At 53.3% G+C, this 22,169-nt stretch overlaps 1 protein-coding gene across 3 annotated transcripts in view; it reads left to right on the forward strand.

The window, feature by feature from the left end:
- LOC116937942 (uncharacterized) overlaps nucleotides 1-22,169 on the forward strand; it is a 276,405-nt gene that overhangs the window by 28,862 nt on the left and 225,374 nt on the right. For all 3 annotated transcript variants that reach the window (XM_076053470.1, XM_076053469.1, XM_076053471.1), the window contains 2 exons: nucleotides 694-882; nucleotides 16,147-18,582. In XM_076053470.1, the coding sequence (XP_075909585.1) occupies nucleotides 694-882; nucleotides 16,147-18,582 (2,625 nt within the window). The remainder of the gene's footprint in view (nucleotides 1-693; nucleotides 883-16,146; nucleotides 18,583-22,169) is intronic.

Genomic DNA, 22,169 nt, shown 5'->3' on the forward strand with positions numbered 1-22,169 from the left:
TTTTGTTAAAACACTTATTATGAAACTATCGTTTCTTAAATGGAAAAATAACGGATAATACACCGTAACGTGATAACAAATGTAACGTTAATAGCTTCACATCGTTATTCTTGGTTCTTTCGGTAAAGTCACCAAGAAGGGAAATAATAAAATAATAAAAATCTAAAACAATATTAGTTCCTATTCTTGGTTCTTTCGGTAAAGTCAAGTTGAAGGGAAACAATAAAATAATAAAATATATATAAAACAATAAAATTCTCACGACGTTTCGACTGTAACACAGTCATCATCACTGTTTGTGTTACAGTCGAAACGTCGTGAGAATTTTATTGTTGTATATATATTTTATTATTTTATTGTTTCCCTTCAACGTGACTTTACCGAAAGAACAAAGAATATGAATCACTGCAGTCACGAAAGCCTAAAATCAAAATATTGTTTCCCTTCTACGTGGTGACTTTACCGAAAGAACAAAGACTATGAATCCCTGCAGTCACGAAAGCTTTAAATATATATATATATTTTAAAACTTCACATCATTGTCAACGCATTTCCTGGAATCTTCTCCCAGTTGATGTCCAGAGGAACCCCCCCCCCCCCCCCGGGAGGCACATGTCACGAGTCTTGAAGACGTTATCTTCTTGAAGCACCCCTCGTCAAATCTACATCTCTCCCCCCCCCCCCCCAACAAAGGTGGTGTCCAAGTCGGACGGGCCCCCCATGGTGCGCGTGGACAACGCCACGGGCGACGTCTTCACCACGGAGGCGCCTCTGGACCGTGAGCGCGCCTGCCCGGGGCCTGCCGAGCGCCGAGACGGCACGCCCTGCCACGTGGACGTGCAGGTCGTGGTGCTGCCCAACGAGCACTTCCGCCTCGTCAAGGTGGGGTCGCGTTGGGGTCGCGTTGGGGTCGCGCGGCGGGGTCGCGCGGCGGGGTCGCGTTGGGGTCGCGTGGGGTGTAACGTGGGGTCGCGTGGGTCACGTTGGGTCACGTGGGCTGTAGCGTGGTGTCGAGTGCATCACGTTGGGGTCACGTGGGCTGTACCGTGGGGTCACGTGGGCTGTACGTGGTGTTGCGTGGGTCACGTTGGGGTCACGTGGGCTGTAACGCGGTGTCGAGTGGGTCACGTTGGGTCACGTGGGCTGTAACGCGGTGTCACGTGGGTCATGTTGGGTCACGTGGGCTGTAACGTGGTGTCGCGTGGGTCACGTTGGGGTCACGTGGGCTGTAACGCGGTGTCAAGTGGGTCACGTTGGGGTCACGTGGGCTGTAACGCGGTGTCACGTGGGTCATGTTGGGTCACGTGGGCTGTAACGTGGTGTCGCGTGGGTCACGTTGGGGTCACGTGGGCTGTAACGCGGTGTCGAGTGGGTCACGTGGGGTCACGTGGCCTGTAACGTGGGGTCACGTGGGCTGTACGTGGTGTTGCGTGGGTCACGTTGGCGTCACGTGGGCTGTAACGTGGTGTCGAGTGAGTCACGTTGGGTCACGTGGGTAGCGTGGTCCCCAGTGGGTTTGCCCTGCCCACCGTAACATGCGTTTAGAGTATTTGGCTTATATATGTGTAGTGTTGTAAGGACGAGCAGACTTCTTAGGAGGCACACTCTGTTTATTGTATTATTTCCTTATACAATGCTTAACACACACAGAGGGATATTCGGTCCCCTCACCCGATACCCTAGGGAGGTACAGCCTCCGGACTTGGCGGGACTCACACGTCTACCGCTAACCTCCTTGATACCTAAGGAGGTACAACCTCCGGACTTGGCGGGACTCACACGTCTACCGCTATCCTAGTCCTCCGGCTAGGACCTAGGGGAGGCTATCTGACCCACCGCTGGCCCGGTGGGTCCTGACCACTGGTAGCAGCACGAGGTGGCAGCCTGCAGGGCAGCACACAAGGTGGCAGCCTGCAGGGCAGAACGAGGTGGCAGCCGGATATCCGGTTATCCAGATTACCGACTTTCCCAAAATTTCAGGGGGGGCTGAGCCCCCCCCCAGCCCCTCCCCCTGTGGCTCCGCCCCTGCTACCAGCCCACACCCTGCCCCCACACTCACCATGCCCCCCCCCTCCCTCCATGCCCCGCGTCTCTATAATCCCTCGTCACAGCCATCTCTGAGACACACTTTAAGCGCTTGTGCTTTCGCTCCGTTGTCCCCACCTGAAGAAGGATGCTCGTGTTGCGCCCGAAACGTCGTGATTTCACTTCGTTGTTTTTTTTATTTATTCTTTCATTTTAAAGTTTTTCCTTACGTGACTTTAGCGAAAAAAAAACTTATCCCGGTAAAATAAAAATTATATATTTTTTTGCGGGGGGCTCACGTTTCAAGTTGTAACTCCCTCTCTCTCTCTCTCTTGCTCAGAGTGAATTGAACAGACAAATCTAATGCTTCCTTCTTCGGCTTCTCTCTCCCTCACCAGCCCTTCTGTAATTCACACGTTCCCTTACACTCGCGCGTCTGGAGAGATGACCGCAGTCGCATTTATAAACGGCTAGATAAATATAATCCGCGTCACAGTTCCACTTGAGTTAATTATCATCACCTCACGCACGCACGCACCAGCAAGCATACACCGCACGAGCCTTTGGCCTTAATGTAAAACGGAACCCCCCGGCTAAGCGGAAAAAAATTATCCGCCCCCCCCCCCCCCCCCCCCCCCCCGGTACAACAGCAATCCTCGATTGCTAATTGCCCAGTAATTTTTTTTGCCGACATCCGCCGTCCGTCACGTGGCTCGCGAGAGGTGTACGCCTTAACCACCACCCCCCCCCCCCTCCACGTCACAATAGCGGCAGTAGTGACGTAGGGGTTAGAGAGTGTGTGATCGTCGAGTCAAAAGCAAACAAAAATTATCCTGGGGCAAAAAAAAATATAAAAAATCCGATGATCCGTCAAGCTCTGTTAGTCACAGATGGCCTGGCGTGACGGATAGCGGCACGCCAGGCTGGGCCACGTGCTTCACCCCCCAAAACCCTCTCCCATCTTCTCCATGCCGTCGGCGGTCATTGCCAACGGGGCCATTTGTGCTCGTGCTGAACTTCCTCTTTCGCGCCGTACGTTAGCCAGCCCTGGCGGCTAATCGGAGGTGCGGAAGGGAAGGCCGAGACAAGCGAAACGCACACACACACATACACACACACACACACGCAAAAAAAATCATTTCTAAAGAGAGACCACACTTCGCTCAGCTGGTCAGTGGATCGAGACCCACCCCTCCCCCCCCCAACAAATAGTACGACCCGTGGCGGAGTTTCGTTTCAGCTCCCCCACCCCCTCGTCCTCCACCCCTCGCTTTCCCCACCACACCCCCTCCCCCCCCCCCAGCCCCCCACCAACCCGCTTCATCACGAATCCGGCCTCGATGGCGCGTAATTAAGGGATGCAAATGAGGGCGACCGTCAGCCGGCAATCAATGCCCCCCCCCCCCTCCCTCCTCCCTACATGTAGTTAACAGCTTCCCTAACCGTGTCATTTTTTTGTGTGCCTGCTGGAGTGAGGGAGGTAATATTTGGGTGTAGCAGACGCCGGGGGTGTAAGTGAGGTTAATTGGCCTCAATTTATATATATAAAAAAAAGAATAAATGTGTTATAATGAATATATGAACAATAATACTTTTTTTTAATATGAAAGAAATATATATACACAAAATAAATATATAAAAACATGTAAAGAAGAAAAAACATTAATAAAAATAAGATAAATAAATAACTATATCGGGATTTTTATAAAAAGAATATGAACAAAAATATTGAAAAACGTAATTAAAAAAATACACGTAATTTTGTTTAAATAAAAAATATAACGTAAAAACATATTGAAAAGAATGTTTTTTTTTTACAAACATTGAATAAACATATCAAAAAATATCAAACCAAAAACGGTACAAATTTGTGTAAGAAAAAAAAATATGTCATTGTTATTTTTTTTGACTTACCAAAACGTCGCAACAGCCGTCCAAAATCTCGCCGTCGATGCACTTGGCAAACGCAGGAGCGGGCAGATTCTCCCGTCGTTCTGACTGACGATCGGTCGGTCGGTCACCCTGGCAGTTGCGTTGATGCCGTGGTGCACATGGCCGTGTGGGTTTGAAAAAAAAACAGAAATAGATATATACACGCGCAAATGTTTGAATTTTTTTTTAACCTTTAGCCGCCGTCTTTTGCGCTGTCGTAAGCTTTCGTAGTCGTCGGCGCGAAACCCTTGGGTGTCAGACGGCGGTCCGCACAAGCGGATATCACAGATCTACTTCTGAGATCGCCTTCTTCTTCTTCTTCAAGTGACACTCTGGTACACACACAGAACGGCTCGTGGAAGTGGATATCACAGATCTACTTCTGAGATCCCTTCTTCTTCAAGTGACACTCTGGTACACACACAGAACGGCTCGTGGAAGTGGATATCACAGATCTACCTCTGAGATCGCCTTCTTCAAGGGACACTCTGGTACACACACGGAACGGTTCGCGGAAGTGGTTATCACAGATCTACCTCTGAGATCCCTTCTTTAAGTGACACTCTGGTACACACACAGAACGGCTCGTGGAAGTGGATATCACAGATCTACTTCTGAGATCCCTTCATCAAGTGAAACTCTGGTACACACACAGAACGGCTCGTGGAAGTGGATATCACGGATCTACTTCCGAGATCCCTTCTTCAAGTGACACTCTGGTACACACACAGAACGGCTCGTGGAAGTGGATATCACAGATCTACCTCTGAGATCGCCTTCTTCTTCTTCAAGTGACACTCTGGTACACACACGGAACGGCTCGTGGAAGTGGTTATCACAGATCTACCTCTGAGATCCCTTCTTTAAGTGACACTCTGGTACACACACAGAACGGCTCGTGGAAGTGGATATCACAGATCTACTTCTGAGATCCCTTCATCAAGTGAAACTCTGGTACACACACAGAACGGCTCGTGGAAGTGGATATCACGGATCTACTTCCGAGATCCCTTCTTCAAGGGACACTCTGGTACACACACAGAACGGCTCGTGGAAGTGGATATCACAGATCTACCTCTGAGATCGCCTTCTTCTTCTTCTTCTTCTTCAAGTGACACTCTGGTACACACACGGAACGGCTCGTGGAAGTGGTTATCACAGATCTACCTCTGAGATCCCTTCTTTAAGTGACACTCTGGTACACACACAGAACGGCTCGTGGAAGTGGATATCACAGATCTACTTCTGAGATCCCTTCATCAAGTGAAACTCTGGTACACACACAGAACGGCTCGTGGAAGTGGATATCACGGATCTACTTCCGAGATCCCTTCTTCAAGGGACACTCTGGTACACACACAGAACGGCTCGTGGAAGTGGATATCACAGATCTACCTCTGAGATCCCCTTCTTCTTCTTTAAGTGACACTCTGGTACACACACGGAACGACTCGTGGAAGTGGATATCACAGATCTACCTCTGAAATCCCTTCTTCAAGTGAAACTCTGGTACACACAGAACGGCTCGTGGAAGTGGATATCACGGATCTACTTCCGAGATCCCTTCTTCAAGGGACACTCTGGTACACACACAGAACGGCTCGTGGAAGTGGATATCACAGATCTACCTCTGAGATCCCCTTCTTCTTCTTTAAGTGACACTCTGGTACACACACGGAACGACTCGTGGAAGTGGATATCACAGATCTACCTCTGAGATCCCTTCTTCAAGGGACACTCTGGTACACACAGAACGGCTCGTGGAAGTGGATATCACAGATTTACTTCTGAAATCCCCTTCTTCTTCTTCAAGTGACACTCTGGTACACACACGGAACGGCTCGTGGAAGTGGTTATCACAGATCTACCTCTGAGATCCCTTCTTTAAGTGACACTCTGGTACACACACAGAACGGCTCGTGGAAGTGGATATCACGGATCTACCTCTGAGATCCCTTCTTCAAGTGACACTCTGGTACACACACAGAACGGCTCGTGGAAGTGGATATCACAGATCTACTTCTGAGATCCCTTCTTCAAGGGACACTCTGGTACACACACAGAACGGCTCGTGGAAGTGGATATCACGGATCTACTTCCGAGATCCCTTCTTCAAGGGACACTCTGGTACACACACAGAACGGCTCGTGGAAGTGGATATCACAGATCTACCTCTGAGATCCCCTTCTTCTTCTTTAAGTGACACTCTGGTACACACACGGAACGACTCGTGGAAGTGGATATCACAGATCTACCTCTGAAATCCCTTCTTCAAGTGAAACTCTGGTATACACACAGAACGGCTCGTGGAAGTGGATATCACGGATCTACTTCCGAGATCCCTTCTTCAAAGGACACTCTGGTACACACACAGAACGGCTCGTGGAAGTGGATATCACAGATCTACCTCTGAGATCCCCTTCTTCAAGGGACACTCTGGTACACACAGAACGGCTCGTGGAAGTGGATATCACAGATTTACTTCTGAAATCCCCTTCTTCTTCTTCAAGTGACACTCTGGTACACACACGGAACGGGTCGTGGAAGTGGTTATCACAGATCTACCTCTGAGATCCCTTCTTTAAGTGACACTCTGGTACACACACAGAACGGCTCGTGGAAGTGGATATCACGGATCTACCTCTGAGATCCCTTCTTCAAGTGACACTCTGGTACACACACAGAACGGCTCGTGGAAGTGGATATCACAGATCTACTTCTGAGATCCCTTCTTCAAGGGCCACTCTGGTACACACACAGAACGGCTCGTGGAAGTGGATATCACAGATCTACCTCTGAGATCCCTTCTTCTTCAAGTGACACTCTGGTACACACACGGAACGGCTTGTGGAAGTGGATATCACAGATCTACTTCTGAGATCCCTTCTTCTTCAAGTGACACTCTGGTACACACACAGAACGGCTCGTGGAAGTGGATATCACAGATCTACCTCTGAAATCCCTTCTTCTTTAAGTGACACTCTGGTACACACACGGAACGGCTCGTGGAAGTGGATATCACAGATCTACCTCTGAGATCCCTTCTTCAAGGGACACTCTGGTACACACACGGAACGGCTCGTGGAAGTGGATATCACAGATCTACTTCTGAGATCCCTTCTTCTTCAAGTGACACTCTGGTACACACACAGAACGGCTCGTGGAAGTGGATATCACAGATCTACCTCTGAAATCCCTTCTTCTTTAAGTGACACTCTGGTACACACACGGAACGGCTCGTGGAAGTGGATATCACAGATCTACCTCTGAGATCCCTTCTTCAAGGGACACTCTGGTACACACACGGAACGGCTCGTGGAAGCGGATATCACAGATCTACCTCTGAGATCTCTTCTTCAAGTGACACTCTGGTACATACACGGAACGGCTCGTGGAAGCGGATATCACAGATCTACCTCTGAGATCGCCTTCTTCTTCTTCAAGTGACACTCTGGTACACACACGGAACGGCTCGTGGAAGTGGTTATCACAGATCTACCTCTGAGATCCCTTCTTTAAGTGACACTCTGGTACACACACAGAACGGCTCGTGGAAGTGGATATCACAGATCTACTTCTGAGATCCCTTCATCAAGTGAAACTCTGGTACACACACGGAACGGCTCGTGGAAGTGGATATCACAGATCTACCTCTGAGATCCCTTCTTCAAGGGACACTCTGGTACACACACGGAACGGCTCGTGGAAGTGGATATCACAGATCTACTTCTGAGATCCCTTCTTCTTCAAGTGACACTCTGGTACACACACAGAACGGCTCGTGGAAGTGGATATCACAGATCTACCTCTGAAATCCCTTCTTCTTTAAGTGACACTCTGGTACACACACGGAACGGCTCGTGGAAGTGGATATCACAGATCTACCTCTGAGATCCCTTCTTCAAGGGACACTCTGGTACACACACGGAACGGCTCGTGGAAGCGGATATCACAGATCTACCTCTGAGATCTCTTCTTCAAGTGACACTCTGGTACATACACGGAACGGCTCGTGGAAGCGGATATCACAGATCTACCTCTGAGATCCCTTCTTCAAGTGACACTCTGGTACACACACGGAACGGTTCGCGGAAGTGGATATCACAGATCTACCTCTGAGATCCCTTCTTCAAGTGACACTCTGGTACACACACAGAACGGCTCGTGGAAGTGGATATCACAGATCTACCTCTGAGATCCCTTCTTTAAGTTACACTCTGGTACACACACGGAACGGCTCGTGGAAGTGGATATCACAGATCTACCTCTGAGATCCCTTCTTCTTCAAGTGACACTCTGGTACACACACGGAACGGCTTGTGGAAGTGGATATCACAGATCTACTTCTGAGATCCCTTCTTCTTCAAGTGACACTCTGGTACACACACAGAACGGCTCGTGGAAGTGGATATCACAGATCTACCTCTGAAATCCCTTCTTCTTTAAGTGACACTCTGGTACACACACGGAACGGCTCGTGGAAGTGGATATCACAGATCTACCTCTGAGATCCCTTCTTCTTCAAGTGACACTCTGGTACACACACGGAACGGCTCGTGGAAGCGGATATCACAGATCTACCTCTGAGATCCCTTCTTCTTCAAGTGACACTCTGGTACACACACGGAACGGCTCGTGGAAGTGGATATCACAGATCTACTTCTGAGATCCCTTCTTCTTCAAGTGACACTCTGGTACACACACGGAACGGCTTGTGGAAGTGGATATCACAGATCTACTTCTGAGATCCCTTCTTCTTCAAGTGACACTCTGGTACACACACAGAACGGCTCGTGGAAGTGGATATCACAGATCTACCTCTGAAATCCCTTCTTCTTTAAGTGACACTCTGGTACACACACGGAACGGCTCGTGGAAGTGGATATCACAGATCTACCTCTGAGATCCCTTCTTCAAGGGACACTCTGGTACACACACGGAACGGCTCGTGGAAGCGGATATCACAGATCTACCTCTGAGATCCCTTCTTCTTCAAGTGACACTCTGGTACACACACGGAACGGCTCGTGGAAGTGGATATCACAGATCTACTTCTGAGATCCCTTCTTCTTCAAGTGATACTCTGGTACACACACAGAACGGCTCGTGGAAGTGGATATCACAGATCTACCTCTGAAATCCCTTCTTCTTTAAGTGACACTCTGGTACACACACGGAACGGCTCGTGGAAGTGGATATCACAGATCTACCTCTGAGATCCCTTCTTCAAGGGACACTCTGGTACACACACGGAACGGCTCGTGGAAGCGGATATCACAGATCTACCTCTGAGATCTCTTATTCAAGTGACACTCTGGTACATACACGGAACGGCTCGTGGAAGCGGATATCACAGATCTACCTCTGAGATCCCTTCTTCAAGTGACACTCTGGTACACACACGGAACGGTTCGCGGAAGTGGATATCACAGATCTACCTCTGAGATCCCTTCTTCTTCTAGTGACACTCTGGTACACACACAGAACGGCTCGTGGAGGTGGATATCACAGATCTACCTCTGAGATCCCCTTCTTCAAGTGCACTGCGCTACGAACCCGGCCACCCGAGTTTGATTCCCGCTCACGGCCAACACCGGTGACGATTATATGAACCGGTCCTGGGCTTCCCCTGGGTCGACTCAGCCACAAATTAGTTACCTGGTGCGGTGTGTAAAAACACCGCCACTGGGGGAGACAAAGGGGGCCGGGCATGGTGCTGCCCCCCCCCTCCCCCCACCACCACCTCCTCGTGTGCCGTGCCGGCCTTCATTCGGTGTTCGCTAACAGCACTCGCCCCCAAAGGTTTGTTACCGCTGCGCGAGGGGCCTTAGTCTTTGTATTGTGTGTGTGTAGTGTGTGGAGTGTGTGGAGTGTGTGGAGTGTGTGTAGTGTGTGGAGTGTGTGTAGTGTGTGTAGTGTGTGTAGTGTGTGGAGTGTGTGGAGTGTGTGTAGTGTGTGTAGTGTGTGGAGTGTGTGTAGTGTGTGTAGTGTGTGGAGTGTGTGTAGTGTGTGGAGTGTGTGTAGTGTGTGTAGTGTGTGTAGTGTGTGGAGTGTGTGTAGTGTGTGTAGTGTGTGGAGTGTGTGGAGTGTGTGTAGTGTGTGGAGTGTGTGGAGTGTGTGTAGTGTGTGTAGTGTGTGGAGTGTGTGGAGTGTGTGTAGTGTGTGGAGTGTGTGTAGTGTGTGTAGTGTGTGGAGTGTGTGGAGTGTGTGTAGTGTGTGGAGTGTGTGGAGTGTGTGTAGTGTGTGTAGTGTGTGGAGTGTGTGGAGTGTGTGTAGTGTGTGGAGTGTGTGTAGTGTGTGTAGTGTGTGGAGTGTGTGTAGTGTGTGTAGTGTGTGGAGTGTGTGGAGTGTGTGTAGTGTGTGGAGTGTGTGTAGTGTGTGTAGTGTGTGGAGTGTGTGTAGTGTGTGTAGTGTGTGGAGTGTGTGGAGTGTGTGTAGTGTGTGTAGTGTGTGGAGTGTGTGGAGTGTGTGTAGTGTGTGGAGTGTGTGGAGTGTGTGTAGTGTGTGGAGTGTGTGGAGTGTGTGGAGTGTGTGTAGTGTGTGGAGTGTGTGTAGTGTGTGTAGTGTGTGGAGTGTGTGTAGTGTGTGTAGTGTGTGGAGTGTGTGGAGTGTGTGTAGTGTGTGGAGTGTGTGTAGTGTGTGTAGTGTGTGGAGTGTGTGTAGTGTGTGTAGTGTGTGGAGTGTGTGGAGTGTGTGTAGTGTGTGTAGTGTGTGGAGTGTGTGGAGTGTGTGTAGTGTGTGGAGTGTGTGTAGTGTGTGTAGTGTGTGGAGTGTGTGGAGTGTGTGTAGTGTGTGTAGTGTGTGGAGTGTGTGGAGTGTGTGTAGTGTGTGGAGTGTGTGGAGTGTGTGTAGTGTGTGTAGTGTGTGGAGTGTGTGGAGTGTGTGTAGTGTGTGGAGTGTGTGTAGTGTGTGTAGTGTGTGGAGTGTGTGTAGTGTGTGTAGTGTGTGTAGTGTGTGGAGTGTGTGTAGTGTGTGTAGTGTGTGGAGTGTGTGTAGTGTGTGGAGTGTGTGTAGTGTGTGTAGTGTGTGGAGTGTGTGGAGTGTGTGTAGTGTGTGGAGTGTGTGTAGTGTGTGTAGTGTGTGGAGTGTGTGTAGTGTGTGGAGTGTGTGTAGTGTGTGTAGTGTGTGTAGTGTGTGGAGTGTGTGTAGTGTGTGGAGTGTGTGGAGTGTGTGTAGTGTGTGGAGTGTGTGGAGTGTGTGTAGTGTGTGTAGTGTGTGTAGTGTGTGGAGTGTGTGTAGTGTGTGTAGTGTGTGGAGTGTGTGTAGTGTGTGTAGTGTGTGGAGTGTGTGTAGTGTGTGGAGTGTGTGTAGTGTGTGTAGTGTGTGGAGTGTGTGTAGTGTGTGGAGTGTGTGGAGTGTGTGGAGTGTGTGGAGTGTGTGTAGTGTGTGTAGTGTGTGTAGTGTGTGGAGTGTGTGGAGTGTGTGTAGTGTGTGTAGTGTGTGGAGTGTGTGGAGTGTGTGTAGTGTGTGGAGTGTGTGTAGTGTGTGTAGTGTGTGTAGTGTGTGGAGTGTGTGGAGTGTGTGTAGTGTGTGGAGTGTGTGGAGTGTGTGTAGTGTGTGGAGTGTGTGGAGTGTGTGCAGTGTGTGCAGTGTGTGCAGTGTGTGTAGTGTGTGGAGTGTGTGGAGTGTGTGGAGTGTGTGGAGTGTGTGGAGTGTGTGTAGTGTGTGGAGTGTGTGGTGTGTGTAGTGTGTGTAGTGTGTGGAGTGTGTGGAGTGTGTGTAGTGTGTGGAGTGTGTGTAGTGTGTGTAGTGTGTGGAGTGTGTGTAGTGTGTGGAGTGTGTGGAGTGTGTGTAGTGTGTGTAGTGTGTGGAGTGTGTGGAGTGTGTGTAGTGTGTGTAGTGTGTGTAGTGTGTGTAGTGTGTGGAGTGTGTGGAGTGTGTGTAGTGTGTGTAGTGTGTGGAGTGTGTGGAGTGTGTGTAGTGTGTGTAGTGTGTGGAGTGTGTGGAGTGTGTGGAGTGTGTGGAGTGTGTGTAGTGTGTGGAGTGTGTGGAGTGTGTGGAGTGTGTGGAGTGTGTGGAGTGTGTGGAGTGTGTGGAGTGTGTGTAGTGTGTGTAGTGTGTGGAGTGTGTGGAGTGTGTGGAGTGTGTGGAGTGTGTGGAGTGTGTGGAGTGTGTGTAGTGTGTGGAGTGTGTGTAGTGTGTGTAGTGTGTGGAGTGTGTGGAGTGTGTGTAGTGTGTGTAGTGTGTGTAGTGTGTGGAGTGTGTGTAGTGTGTGTAGTGTGTGGAGTGTGTGTAGTGTGTGGAGTGTGTGTAGTGTGTGTAGTGTGTGTAGTGTGTGGAGTGTGTGTAGTGTGTGTAGTGTGTGTAGTGTGTGTAGTGTGTGGAGTGTGTGTAGTGTGTGTAGTGTGTGGAGTGTGTGTAGTGTGTGGAGTGTGTGTAGTGTGTGTAGTGTGTGCAGTGTGTGTAGTGTGTGGAGTGTGTGTAGTGTGTGGAGTGTGTGGAGTGTGTGTAGTGTGTGTAGTGTGTGGAGTGTGTGGAGTGTGTGTAGTGTGTGTAGTGTGTGTAGTGTGTGGAGTGTGTGTAGTGTGTGGAGTGTGTGGAGTGTGTGTAGTGTGTGTAGTGTGTGGAGTGTGTGGAGTGTGTGTAGTGTGTGTAGTGTGTGTAGTGTGTGGAGTGTGTGGAGTGTGTGGAGTGTGTGGAGTGTGTGGAGTGTGTGGAGTGTGTGGAGTGTGTGGAGTGTGTGGAGTGTGTGTAGTGTGTGTAGTGTGTGGAGTGTGTGGAGTGTGTGGAGTGTGTGTAGTGTGTGTAGTGTGTGTAGTGTGTGTAGTGTGTGGAGTGTGTGGAGTGTGTGGAGTGTGTGGAGTGTGTGTAGTGTGTGGAGTGTGTGGAGTGTGTGGAGTGTGTGGAGTGTGTGGAGTGTGTGTAGTGTGTGTAGTGTGTGGAGTGTGTGGAGTGTAGCAGTTCGCGCGCGTTGCGCCATGAACCTCGTCGAACCGGGCTCGATTCCCGCTCGCGGCCAACGACGCCGGGTGACGTTAATCTGAACCGGTGCTGGGCCTCCCCTGGGTCGACTCGGCCTCAAATGAGAAACCCGGCAGTGTGGTGTCGTGAACCACATTAGGCGTCGGGGAGACCGGAGCAACCCGATGAGCCTACGGAGCTTTTGTTTTTTTTTGGGAGTCCGGGGGCGGGTGGCGCGGTTGGGGGGGGGGGGGTGAGGGGGGGGTCGGGGGGGGTGTCTGGAAGCTCCGTGCGGAGTGGAGCCCCCCCGCCTCATTAGCGGGCAGGGCTGCAGCGTGGAGACGCACGGAGAACGGGGGTTGAGGGGGGGGCGGTGGAGGAGGAGGAGTATTTGTGGGGGTGCGGTTCTGTGCGGGCCACGATGCCGAGGCGCATTCTCCGGCGCGCATTAATCATCCAAATTAGCGCCAGGGTTGTCACCGCGCCGGGCACGCGCAGAGCCGAAGCGCCGTCGTCGGCGCGGTGTCGGCGACCGAAATCCTCGCAAGGGATGGAGAGAGGGAGAGAGAGCCAGGGAGAGGGAGAGAGAGCCAGGGAGAGGGAGAGAGCCCGGGAGAGAGCCAGGGAGAGGGAGAGAGAGCCAGGGAGAGGGAGAGAGAGCCAGGGAGAGGGAGAGAGAGCCAGGGAGAGGGAGAGAGCCAGGGAGAGAGAGCCAGGGAGAGAGCCAGGGAGAGGGAGAAATGGAGAGAGAGAGAGCCAAGGAGAGAGCCAGGGAGAGGGAGAGATGGAGAGGGAGAGAGAGCCAGGGAGAGGGAGAGCCCAGGGAGAGGGAGCGAGGGAGGGAGAGATGGAGAGAGAGCCCTGGGAGAGAGCCAGGGAGAGGGAGAGAGAGCCAGGGAGAGGGAGAGAGAGCCAGGGAGAGGGAGAGAGCCCGAGAGAGAGCCAGGGAGAGAGCCAGGGAGAGGGAGAAATGGAGAGAGAGAGCCAGGGAGAGAGCCAGGGAGAGGGAGAGATGGAGAGGGAGAGAGAGCCAGGGAGAGGGAGAGAGAGGGAGAGAGCCAGGGAGAGAGCCAGGGAGAGGGAGACATGGAGAGAGAGAGAGAGGGCCAGGGAGAGAGCCAGGGAGAGATGGAGAGGGAGAGAGAGCCAGTGAGAGGGAGAGAGAGAGCCCAGGGAGAGGGAGCGAGGGAGGGAGAGATGGAGAGAGAGAGCCCAGGGAGAGAGGGAGGGAGAGAGAGCCAGGGAGAGGGAGGGAGAGAGCCAGGGAGAGGGAGCGAGGGAGGGAGAGATGGAGAGAGAGAGCCCTGGGAGAGAGCCAGGGAGAGGGAGAGAGCCCAGGGAGAGAGCCAGGGAGAGGGAGAGAGAGCCAGGGAGAGACAGCGAGAGATAGAGAACGAGAGAGAGTGAGACACAGAGAGCGAGAGAGAGTGAGAACAAGAGAGAGTAGTATTTTTTTGTTACAAATATTACATAGAAAACAGGGGGAGCATCAACATAGAGTAGGGAGAGAGGGGGTAGAGAGAGAGGGGGGGTAGAGAGAGAGGGGGTAGAGAGAGAGGGGGTAGAGAGAGAGGGGGTAGAGAGAGAGAGGGGGTAGAGAGAGAGAGAGGGGGTAGAGAGAGGGGGTAGAGAGAGGGGGTAGAGAGAGAGGGGGTAGAGAGAGAGAGGGGGGTAGAGAGAGAGAGGGGGTAGAGAGAGAGGGTAGAGAGAGAGAGGGTAGAGAGAGAGAGGGGGTAGAGAGAGAAGGGGTAGAGAGAGAGAGGGGGTAGAGAGAGAGAGAGGGGGTAGAAAGAGAGGGTAGAGAGAGAGGGGGTAGAGAGAGAGAGAGGGGGTAGAGAGAGAGGGAAGCGGTAAGAAAGAGGAGAGCAGAGCGTGAAATCTTTTGTTAAATCTTTCATTTAAAAAGGGCGGGGGCAGGGCGGGGGGCGGGGGCGGGGGGCAGGGGGGGCACATAAAGCAAAGCATTGAAACCCCCCCCACCAAAAAAAACCCGAAATGATGAACGAAGCAAAGTGCCGACTACACCGAGCAGAGACAGAGAGAGTGAGAGAGTGAGAGAGAGAGAGCGGGTGATGGGGTTATCGCGAGAATGAAGAACCGAGCCCAAAACCATCCACAAGTTCAGCATTCCCAGCCGACGTTCAGTGGACTTGTAGCTTGCGTGTTCTCCCTGCGGTCGTGTGGAATTTTCCTCCCTTTCCCTCCAGGTTTTCCCCTTCCATATATAGACGCATGCTATGATTTTCCACGTGGTAAGCCACTTTGTCGAGCTATCCTTTGTGATAGCCAGGTTGCTTCTTTAAAAAAAGAGCTATACAGCTCAGTGGGGCCTTACCTGGTAAAATTAAGAATTTGTATTCTTAGCTCTGTCGGTAAAGTCACGTTGAAGGGAAACAATAAAATAAAAAAAAATATATAAAACAATAAAAATTCTCACGACGTTTCGACCATAACTTCAACGTGGTGACTTTAACGAAAGAGCAAAGAATATGAATTACTGCGGTCACGAAAGCTTTAAATCAAAATGTAAGAATTTGTAGTTTTTAATTTAGTTTATTACTCGATAATCGTTTCCTTTTATTGCTTGGACCAATTCTGGTGATATGCCCCGCGTTCACCAGTTCAACACGCAGGCTTTCGCGACCAAATATTACATCATTCGTATTAGCCAGAGTCGCTTCTGCGGAAAGATCTACGATGCTCAGTAGTGAGATTCACCCGGTAAAAATCAAAATAAATTTCGATTTAAAGCTTTCGTGACTGCAAGGATTCATCTTCTTTGGTTCTTTCGGTGAAGTCACCACGTAGAATGAGAATAAAATAATAAATTGATAAAATAAAATAACACGATAATATTCTCACGACGTTTCGGCCACAACACAAGCGGCCTTCATCAGGTGAAGGGACGAGACTGTCTGGTAGGACAGCGCTGGAGTGAAAGAGCCACGTTCAGATCACGGCCTTTAAGCCGTTCACGGCCTTTAAGCCGTTCAGATCACGGCCTTTAAGCCGTGTTCTGAACGTGGCTCTTTCACTCCAGCGCTGTCCTACCAGACAGTCTCGTCCCTTCACCCGATGAAGGCCGCTTGTGTTGTGGCCGAAACGTCGTGAGAATATTATTGTGTTATTTTATCTTAAAAATTGTATTATTTTATTCTCATTCTACGTGGTGACTTTACCCGAACGAACCAAAGAAGAAAAATCAAAATAGTTAACATCCGTGTGTTTTTTAAATTTATTTACTTACTTAACAAACCGCGTGCATTCCCACGGCCCACGCTGGTGCAGGTGCGCATCTACCTGGAGGACATCAACGACAACTCCCCAGTGTTCTCGGCGCCGGTGCTCAACGTGACTGTGCCTGAGAACTCGCCGCTGGGCGCCCGCTTCCCGCTGCCCACGGCGACGGACGCGGACGCGGGGCGCAACGGCGTGCAGCGCTACTCGCTGGCGCGGCGCGACGACGCCTTCGCCCTCGAGGTGGTGGACAGCGCCGACGCCGAGAAGTCGCCCCAGCTCGTGGTGCGGGCGCCCCTCGACCGCGAGCGCCGGGACGCCTACGAGCTGCGCCTGCGCGCCGAGGACGGCGGCAGACCCCCGCGCACCGGCACGGCCGTCCTCCGCGTGCTCATCGGCGACCTCAACGACAACTCGCCGGCGTTCGAGCGCGACCAGCTGGAGGCGACCGTGCCCGAGGACGCGCCGCCGGGGACGCCCGTGGCGCGCCTGAGCGCCGCCGACCCGGACGCCGGCGCCAACGGCGAAGTGGTCTACTCGCTGGCGCCGCGCACGCCGCCGGCGTCGGCCCGCCTCTTCGAGGTGGACCCCGCGACGGGAGAGGTGCGGGTGCGGGGCGCCCTCGACCGCGAGGAGGCGCCGGTGCACCGGCTGCTGGTGCTCGCCGCCGATCGGGGCCCGTCGCCGACGCCGGCCACCGCCACCGTGGTCGTGGCGCTCGCCGACGTCAACGACAACGCGCCGGCCGTCGCCGTGCACGCCATCGCGGCGCCCGTCGACGGCGCCGTCGAGATATCCGAGGCGGCGGCGCCCGGCACGCCGGTGGCGCTCGTCGAGGTGAGCGACCCGGACGCGGAGCAGAACGGCGCGGTGACGTGCCGCGTGGAGGGCGCCGACGGCGGCGGGCCGGCGGCGTCGGCGCCGCCGTTCCGCCTGCGCCGGGCCTACCCCAACAACGCTAACCACTACCTGCTGGAGACGTCCGGCGTGCTCGACTTCGAGGCCAGGCGAGAGTATGACGTGCGGGTGGTGGCGTCCGATGCCGGCGCCCCTGGCCTGTCGGGCTCGGCGACGGTGCGCGTGCGGCTGCGCGACGAGAACGACAACCGGCCCTACTTTGCACCGGCCGTCATCAACGCGTCGGTGTACGAGAACGGGGCGCCGGGTGCCGCCGTGCTCACGCTGCGCGCGTTCGACCGCGACAGCGGCGCCAACGGCGCCCTCACCTACGAGCTGGGGCCCCGCGCGCCGCCGGTGCTCCGGCTCGACCGGGCCACCGGCGCGCTCACCGTGAGCGAGCCGCTCGACCGCGAGGAGGCGGCGCTCTACCGCTTCACGGTGGTGGCGCGCGACGGTGGCTCGCCGGCGCTGGAGGGCGACGCGACGGTGTTCCTCCGCGTGCTCGACCGCAACGACAACCCGCCGCGCTTCGCCAGCCGCGAGTTCAACTTCTTCCTGTCGGAGAACCTGCCCAGCTACAGCACCGTCGGCGTGCTGAGCGCCACCGACGCGGACGAGGGCCGCAACGCCCTGGTCACCTTCTCGCTGGTGCGCGACAGCGACGTGTTCGCCATCAACCCGGTGACGGGCATGATTCGTGCCAACGCCTCCTTCGACCGCGAGCGGGTGTCCGCGTACGAGTTCGACGTGCGGGCGACGGACGCCGGCGAGCCGCCCCGTACAGCGACGGCACGCGTCACCATCCACGTGATGGACGTGAACGACAACGCCCCCATCGTCCTCATGCCCGCCACCAACTCGAGTTTCCGCGTCGTCTCGCCCGCTGCCGGGCCCGGCACCCAGGTTGCCGAGATCGTGGCGCTTGACGGCGACGGAGGCCCCAATGCCGCCCTCGCCTACACCGTCGTCGGCGGCTCCGGCGGCGGCTCCGGCGGCGGCGCCGACCGGCGGCCCCTCTTTGCCGTCGACCCGGCGACCGGCAACGTGACGCTCTCGCGGGCCCTCGGCCCCGAGCACCGGGGCCTCCACCGGGTGGCGGTACGGGTGAGCGACGGTGGATTCCCGGAGCCCCTGAGCGCGCTGGCGCTCCTCCACCTCTTCGTGAACGAGACGCTGGGCGACGCGGCGCTGGTGCGTGAGATGGTCGCCCGGAGCAACCGTCTGCCCCTCGATGCCAGCGGGCCCGTGGGGGGCGGCGGAGGCGGCGGCAGGGCCGGCGCCGGGTCGTCCGCGGGGCCCGAGGGGTCGAGGGCCGGGCGATACACCATCCTGGTGGCCATGGCGGCCGGGGCGGCCATTGTGATCCTGCTCATTGTCGCCGTGGTGCTCGCCCTGCGCTGCCGCGGTGGACGCATCAAGAACGGCGGCGGCGGCGGCGGCGGCGGCGGCGGCGGCGGCGGCGCCGGGGTGTGGCGGGGGAAGGCGAGCGAGAACTGGCTGTCGGCGTCGCCGGGGGCGCACGAGCGCGATCCGTCGTCCAAGCCGCCGCAGGCGCCGTACAGCATCGTGACCATCGAGGAGGCCAAGGTGAGTGACGAAAACCCCTCACCACGTGTGGTGGTGGTAGCCAGGTGGCGCTGGCGCTGGTGCCGGTGGAACTTGCACGGCAGGTGTGGTGTAATTCATACGTGATGATGACGACGATGACGACGAAGACGACGATGACGACGACGATTACGAGCACGATGACAACAATGATGACGATCACAGTGATGACGACGACGAAGATGATGATGAAATGGGTTCGGTACAGTCAGTCTATGATCGGCGGGTCCACGTGTTGGCCGTGGGTGTTCGTTTCTAGCGTCCAGACGACACCGCAGTGGTGCCGGGCCAGTTTCGTGGCGGAGATAAAGGCTCAGGAGTGGACGCGACGCTCACAGGGTTCAGCGAGCGGAGGAGTGGTCATTACCGGGGGAACTCATCAATGCCTGACACATCTGTTTATCACGGTTGGCTACATACGGTGCAAAAGAAGTCCAACATACACGTACATATGAAATGGGTACAACTGAGTCACAGACGTAGACTTTGGAGGCAACACATTTATTCAGTTCCAACACACGGGGTAACTTCCCCTTAACAGAATAACAACCTAAGGTGGTGACCACCCAGCTAATTACAAGAGTTACAACACTAGTTACCACGTGACTGGTGTAGTTAACCGGGTGGTGACCACCCAGCTAACTACAATAGTTACCACGTAACTGTTACTACGGACCCGGGACTACAACATCTGTCCGGGTCCACGTGCTGGAAGACTTGTTGAATGGAGATCGTTGATGAAAGGGGTTTTTTTTTTCCGGGATGAACAACCCTGGTCCCTCTCGGGACCCGGCTTATATTCTCTGTGGCATTGCCGGCTCCGCCCTTGGCCACGTCCACCTTCCAGAACCCTCGGGAAGGATCTGGGTCCCAATCATGTGACCCCCCTAGCCTCTTTGTCAACTTAACTGGTCACGTGTCCTCTCGGGTCAACCAGAGTGCCATGGCCTCATACAACTTCACCCTTCGGTCGGCACCCACACACCCTGTAGGGCCAGCGCTGCACTTGCAGCCTGGTGCCATCCAGCGCTATTATCCAGCGCACACCGTGCCCCTCTTGGGCCGGTACCGCACCCACAGCATGGTGACATCCAGCGATGTCACTACATCACCTCCCCCTTCGTAAGCACTCAGCCGTCCCGGCTGCCAACTCTCCCTCAATAAGACAAAGCCCCCTAGCCCTCTCTCCCTGATCGCCCTCGCTCCCTGTTCACGCTCGCTCCCTGTTCACGCTCGCTCCCTGATCGCGCTCGCTTGCTCCTCTTCACACGCGCGCTGCGCGGCCCTAAGAGCGTGGGGGCAAACGTGAATCGCTGGCTGAGTTCCCTTACGCTAAAAACATAACAAAACTTAGAGGAAATAAAATTATTTTGTAAACTTGGAGAAGGATCGCACGGCTATTTCTGAGAAGTCAACAGCCGTGCTTGTGAATCTATTTTCCGGGAATTTAAACGCTCTTGTCTTTTGACGCCCTGTCACTTTTTTATATTTTGTAAATCGATGTTGTCATGTGGAACTTCATCTCTCAACGTCAAACAACAACAACGACAACATTTGAACCGCTTCCATTCCGTCCGTGTCAGTTCTCTGAACAAGACAGAACAACGGGGAAGAAGAGTCGAGAGAAAGAGAGTGGGGGGAGAGTATGACAATTGTTACTATATTTGTTTTGCCATTGGGAGAGAGAGAGAGATGGAGCGTTAGAGGAAGAGAGAGAGAGAGGAAGAGATAGATGGAGAGAGAGGGAGAGAGGAAGAGATAGTGGGCGCTGGAGGATGCTGTGTGCTCCGTGGCAGATGACGGAGAGCTCTGCATGCAGTTATGAGCTACCCGTCGGAGGCCGTTTGACTGTGAGGAGGGCTGCGTGCAGATGCAGCACTTGTCGTAGTTATGAGCAAAAAGATCGAGAGAGAGAGCGAGAGAGAGCGAGAGCGACATGGAGTAGGAAGAGAGGGGGGTAAAGAGAGAGGGGGGTAGAGAGAGGGGGTAGAGAGAGGGGGGGTAGAGAGGGGGGTAGAGAGAGAGGGAAGGGGAAAGGAGAGCGGTGCGCAAAATATTTTGTTAAATCGTTCATTTAAAAAGGGGGGGGGGGGGTTTATAAAAAGCAAAGCATAAAAAAACTAAAAAAACCGAAATGATGAACGAAGCAAAGTGCCGACTACACCGAGCATCTTCTTCTTGTTTCCTCTGATCGTAAAAAAAAAGAGATAGAGGGAGAGAAAGGGAAATAGAGAAGAATAGAGAGAGAGAGAGGAAGAGAGAGAGAGAGCGAGAAAGAGAGAGCGACATGGAGTAGGAAGAGAGGGGGTAGAGAGAGAGGGGTGGGGGGCAGAGAGGGGGTAGAGAGAGAGAGAGGGAAGGGGTAAGGAGAGCAGAGCGAGAAATATTTTGTTAAATCTTTCATTTAAAAAAGGGGGCGGGGGGAGGGCTTCACATGAAGCAAAGCATACAAAAAAAAACCAATGAAATGATGAACGAAGCAAAGTGCCGACTACACCGAGCATCTTCTTGTTTCCTCTGATCGTTAAAAACAGAAAGCGATAGAGAGAGGAAGAGAAAAAGAGAGAGAGAAAGAGAGAGAGAGGAGACATGACGGCGTCTTGCCAGGATATTTTCCGATGACCTTGGTTAGTAATCGGTGGGATGACCCCCCCCCCCTCCCTTCAGCCAGTCGTCTGTTCAGTGAAACGTCTTTTGAATGTTTAATGACTTGATGTGTCGGGGGCGGTGGGGGAGAGACGGCGGCGTTCATCAGTTTCCCTGACATGAACGCTTGCTTGACTCGATGTACACGGTCGACTCCCGATTGTCCACGTTGCAGTGTATCCGATCGGCGGATTAACAGCGCGCCGCCTGAGATTTTGACGCAGATTAATAACTCGTGGATTTTCCCCCGAGAAACCGAAATTCATTATCTACTAAACAGTTACACATTATTGTTCTTGGAAATGTTTATTTACAAGTCACACGGTGCTCACACCCAACAAATACGTCGCTTACGGTTAATCCGAAATCCACGCGACCGCCCTCTACAGTACAGTAGTTGCCACATCTTGTCGACAGTGGGTGGCGGAGTTTACTTGATGCTGATTGGCGTGGGTCCGCTGCTGTCATCCAATCAGTGGACCGAGTCTTGTGCTGGGCGGGAGCCAGGGACGCGTTGCTATCACTGATCACGCAAATTCATTCATCGATCCGTGGGTCGTATTCGTTCCACATCGAAAGAGTGACAATTAAAAATCGTCAGCTGCACTTCGCCTCGCGAGTGATTTATCCGATCGTTTATTTTGCGAGTTTGAATTTACGAGACCCGTTCGTTAACAAACTCAATTTTCTTAACCTAACCATGATTTGTACCTCCATTAGTGGCTTTTGCCATTGAGATCCGCGGAAAGTGATTGATTATATTTTTGGACGATCCGCGATTTTGATTTATTATCCACGGCCGTCCTCACCGTCATTAGCGCGGACAACGGACAGCCTGCTGCATTCATATTTTATCCCCTCGTTTAAGGCCACAGCAGTGTCGTTAACAAACAAGGGTCGCTCGCACGTGCTGGGGTTTCTTG

Source organism: Petromyzon marinus, chromosome 61, assembly GCF_048934315.1.
Source record: "Petromyzon marinus isolate PM22_M1 ecotype Great Lakes invasive population chromosome 61, UKy_Petmar_22M1.pri1.0, whole genome shotgun sequence".
Lineage (NCBI taxonomy): Eukaryota > Metazoa > Chordata > Hyperoartia > Petromyzontiformes > Petromyzontidae > Petromyzon > Petromyzon marinus.